Source organism: Pseudomyrmex gracilis, unplaced genomic scaffold, assembly GCF_002006095.1.
Source record: "Pseudomyrmex gracilis isolate BER0280 unplaced genomic scaffold, ASM200609v1 scaffold_293, whole genome shotgun sequence".
NCBI classification, from domain to species: Eukaryota; Metazoa; Arthropoda; class Insecta; order Hymenoptera; family Formicidae; genus Pseudomyrmex; species Pseudomyrmex gracilis.
Genome location: NW_018020877.1, coordinates 71,786 through 76,173, shown reverse-complemented (window position 1 = coordinate 76,173; position 4,388 = coordinate 71,786). Strand labels below are relative to the sequence as shown.

Genomic DNA, 4,388 nt, shown 5'->3' with positions numbered 1-4,388 from the left:
CTACGGCGTCGTTGTTGTCGTCGTAGTCGGCGCGATCGTCGGAGAGGCAAATGTAGAGACTGGTGGTAGTTCAGGTGCATCCGGGTTAGGTCCATAATGGTTTTGCACAGCCAGAACATCATCCAGGCTGAGCGTAACAGGCCACTGTTTAACAGGCACAAACGCGTACATTACCGAATCGTTGTGCGGACTGTGCTCTATTCCTATCGCATGGCCGATCTCATGAGTCAGCGTGTGCAACAGATGATCCTTATTCCATGGATTTTCAGTGAGCTGCACGTGCCACTGTTCCGCATTGTCGATATGTACCTCAGATACATGTTCGAGATCTCCGTTGGGAAAATACGCGTGAGGGAGTACTCCACTTCGAACATCAAAGTCAAACGGGCACATACCTGAGTAATGCTTGTCTAACATAGTGTGCCGTCCATCTTTATACGAAATCATTATGTTAGGATTGTGCATGCTGCGTGTAAAAGTTAGCGAGGAATTCGCTGCCCACAGAGCGAACGCTGCTTCCGCTATTTGTAGATTCGCTTTAGAGACGAACTGAAAATTTTACGTGAGATGATTCGTCGGTCACTTGTGCATGTGCTCTTTGTTCGTGTGACGCGTCTCGACGCGAGCGACGTCATCGTCTTCGCGCGCGAACTGATACTAAATAACAATCAATTGCCGTGCGGTGGCGATCGAAGAAGAGAGGGTGCGACAAGCGCAATATTTTACAGAACAAATAACAACAATGTATGTAGTATGTGCAAATAAAAAAAAAGGTTGTTACACGCATGACAATATATATATTTAGTACAAGGAAAACCGCAACGCGCGCAAGACGGCTGCAGCAGAAGCGTCAACGACGCTGGAAGTCGCGAGAAGTTTTATATAGAGTTGCATACGGAAGTTGCGGCTGATCTCGCAAATGCAAGACACATGCTAAGAATAATGCATAGTCTTAATCAGAATGCTACGGATACTGCAATATGCGGATACTCCGACTGACTCTGGAGACGCTCTACTGTTCTCAGTATTGTTTCTAAAAAAAGTAGTTCTGATTAGAACGTCCAGCAGGATGTTTAAGCATCCACAAAAAATCCGTTAAACCACATATTGTTAATGAATTTGATTTTTGCGCAAGAATACGAGTGGACGTGCTGGGATATGCATCCGCTGCAACAGCATATAAAAACAAAGAGATGCAGAGCGCGTATGCAGAAAATTTTCTCCGTTAGTGAGTCTAAGTGGTATTGTCTAAGCACCAGCAATATGAATCCAATCGAAGATTGTGTGGAGGCTGCGGACCGTATAGTAGCTGCTGCTGAAACACTTGTTCAAAAAGCGAGACTGCTCGCAAATAGTATTCGAAAAGTGCAGAGTATTGCCCAAATATCCGCGAAACAACAAAGCGGATACTTTTTCACAATCGCCTGTAATTCTACCGAAGAGGCGATAATGTTACAGCAATTGTAAGTAAACTACAGTGTTACATATATTAAATAGAATGAAGAAAATAAAATTAAATACAATTAAATAAATTAATTAAATACATTAAATACATTAAATAGTAGTAGTAGTAGTATGCGTTTATTGATTCCCCTTGGGGTTACAAATATTTACAATGTTTACACGCAAAACTTATATCTAACTTACATCTACCTTATACTATCTTACAATTTAACTTATACTAAAGACCTCTACCTATATATACACACACACGCCACCTATTCTATACCTAATCCTTACTCCTATTCAGGACCCCCGCTTCCGGTTCTTGCTTCTTATTTCCATACGTCAAAGATTCCATCCATTCCTCCAATCATTCATCACACGCCTCCTCTGGCCTCCCTTCCCTCTCCCCTCCTCCCTCCCTTATTTCCTCAATTTTCCTTAGCCATCTCTCCCCCTCCCCATCGCTCCCCAGCACCACTTCTACCATTTCCTCCCAGCTCCCCTCCGCTCCCCAATCACCACACTCTTCCCATACGTGCCTCCAATTCCCCTCCCCCTATCCACATACCCTACATACCCTTTCATTTTCCCCTGCCCAATACTTCCCTCCCCTCATTTCATTTCCTAACCTATAACCTGCTACCCTCTTCCATCTACTCTCCCCCCAACCCTTCTTTAAATATCCCGGTATCCCCTCACCTTTTATCCTCTTGTACCATTTATTGAACCTTGAATTTACTATCTTATTCCAGTCTTCCTTCTCCTGCATTTTCCTTTCTCTTTTCATCAACACATCTAAGTTCCACTCTCTCCTCTCTTTTAACTCCTTCCATTTTTCCATACTCATATCCTTTTTTTCGAAAAACTTTATCCTTGCCCTCTCCCATTCTGAACGCTCCCCATCTTTTATCGCTCTTTCCTTAATCTCTTCCCAACACCTCCTTGCAATCCCACTTCCTTCCCCTCTTTCCAGTCTTTCCTCGAATCCAATCGCCCTCCAGCCTGCTCTTCCTCTCAGCAATTCCCTATGCAATTCCGCCCTCACCATATATCCCGGAGTGTTCCATCCCACTCCCAGCACCCATCTTATATACCTCTCTTGTAGGCTCTCTATACTCCTCCACTCTTTCCACCCCCAAATCTCTACTCCATACCCCACCACCGACCACACCAAGGCATCAAACAGCCATAACCGCCTTCCCCAGTCCCCCCCAAATCTTCTTTTACCTATACCCCATACCTGCCCCATCACCGCCGCCCCTTTCCTCACCCTCTCCCTCACCTGAGCATCCATCCCACCGTTCCTCTGAAACACGAACCCCAAATACCTGAATTCCTTCACTTCCTCTATCCTTTTTCCCTTCCACCACCATTCCCCTACTTTATCCCTCCCCCCCTTCCTGCATCTCAACACTTTCGATTTTTCAACGTTTACTTCTAGTCCTTTTTCTCCCACATATCTCTCCAGCACTCTCAGCATGTTCCTCATACCCTCCTCTTCCTCCGCCATCAGCACCACGTCGTCCGCGTATGCCAGAGAGTAAATTCTCCCTCCCTTCAACCTTACTCCTCCCCAGCCCCCTTTTCTCAGCTCCTCCTCCAGATCCGATACCAGCATATTGAACAGTACCGGACTCAGTGGACACCCTTGCCTCACCCCTCTTTCCGTCCAGAACTCCTTCCCCATCTCTTCCCCTATCCTTACTCTGAATCTCGTCTCCCTATATAACTCCCCACATTTTTTCACTAGCCCTTCCCTCATACCCCTCTCTCTTAAAACCCTGACCAAGATCTCCCTATCCACCGTATCAAAGGCTGCCCTTAGATCAACAAATAACGCGATCAGCTTCCCCCTTTTCCTACCTAAATTCCTGTTTACCAGGTAATTTAAGGCATACACGTTGTCCATTGTCCCCCTTCCTTTCCTGAATCCTGCTTGATTTTCCGGTAACAGCCCTTTCTCTTCTATGTCCCCCCTCACCCTCTCTGCCAGCACCTCCGCATAGATTTTGTACAGCGTACTCGCTAACGTTATCCCTCTGTAGTCCTCCGCTTTTTTCCCTTCTCCCTTCTTTAGCACTGGTACTATTATTCCCTCGTCNCATTCCTCTATCCATCCTTCCCCTCTCCATATCCTTGCACATAGCTTCCATATCCAATTCTTCACCCCCTCCCCTCCGTATTTCCACACCTCTGCTGGTATCCCATCTCCCCTTGTCGCTTTCCCAGCTTTCAACTTTCCCAGAGTCCTATTTATTTCATTCCTTGTTATTTCCTCCTCTCCATCCTCCCTTACTCCTTCCCTACCCTCTTGCACCACTTTCCGATCAACCNCTCCTAGCTGCATCCTAATATATTTTTCCCATTCCTCCAATTCTATTTCCCCCCATCCCCCTTTCTTTCTCCCCCTTTCACGACCTATCACTTNCCATACCTGACTTTCCGTCTTGGCTTCCTTAGCCATTCTCTCCCATTTCTCGTTCTCCTCCCTTTTTTTCTCAGACACAAATCCCCATATTTTTTCTTCTCCTCCCTGTATTTTTCCTTACTCCCTTCTCTTGTACGCCATTTCCTCAATTCCCTTCTCACCCTCTTTTTCCCCTCCCTACATTCCTCATCCCACCATCAAAATACATTAAATAAATTAAGTGAATTAAATAAATAAATTAAATAAATTAAATAAATTAATTAAATACATTAATTAAAAATAAATTAAATAACAATAAGTACATAAGTTTATTTATATATGTGTGTTATGTTCTTTATGAATTTAACATACACCACTAAATATAGGGCGTGTTCCGTTTGACCACAGTACGATTCGACACCGATCGATTCGACACCAAATTATTGGACACAATGGACACAGATTTATTCGACACCAATTTATTCGACACCGTACGATTCGATACTAAATTATTCGACACCGTACGATTCGACAC

At 44.6% G+C, this 4,388-nt stretch overlaps 1 protein-coding gene across 1 annotated transcript; it reads right to left on the bottom strand.

Moving 5' to 3' along the window:
- Window positions 1–465, bottom strand: LOC109859846 (stromelysin-1-like). Its single transcript, XM_020438452.1, has one exon. The coding sequence runs from the start codon at window positions 463–465 to the stop codon at window positions 1–3; it is 465 nt and encodes a 154-aa protein (XP_020294041.1).
- Between the last annotated feature and the right edge of the window lie 3,923 nt (window positions 466–4,388).

Excerpts from the sequence above, each read along its gene's own strand:
- LOC109859846 (XM_020438452.1), bottom strand. The coding sequence starts at position 465 with ATGCACAATCCTAACATAATGATTTCGTATAAAGATGGACGGCACACT.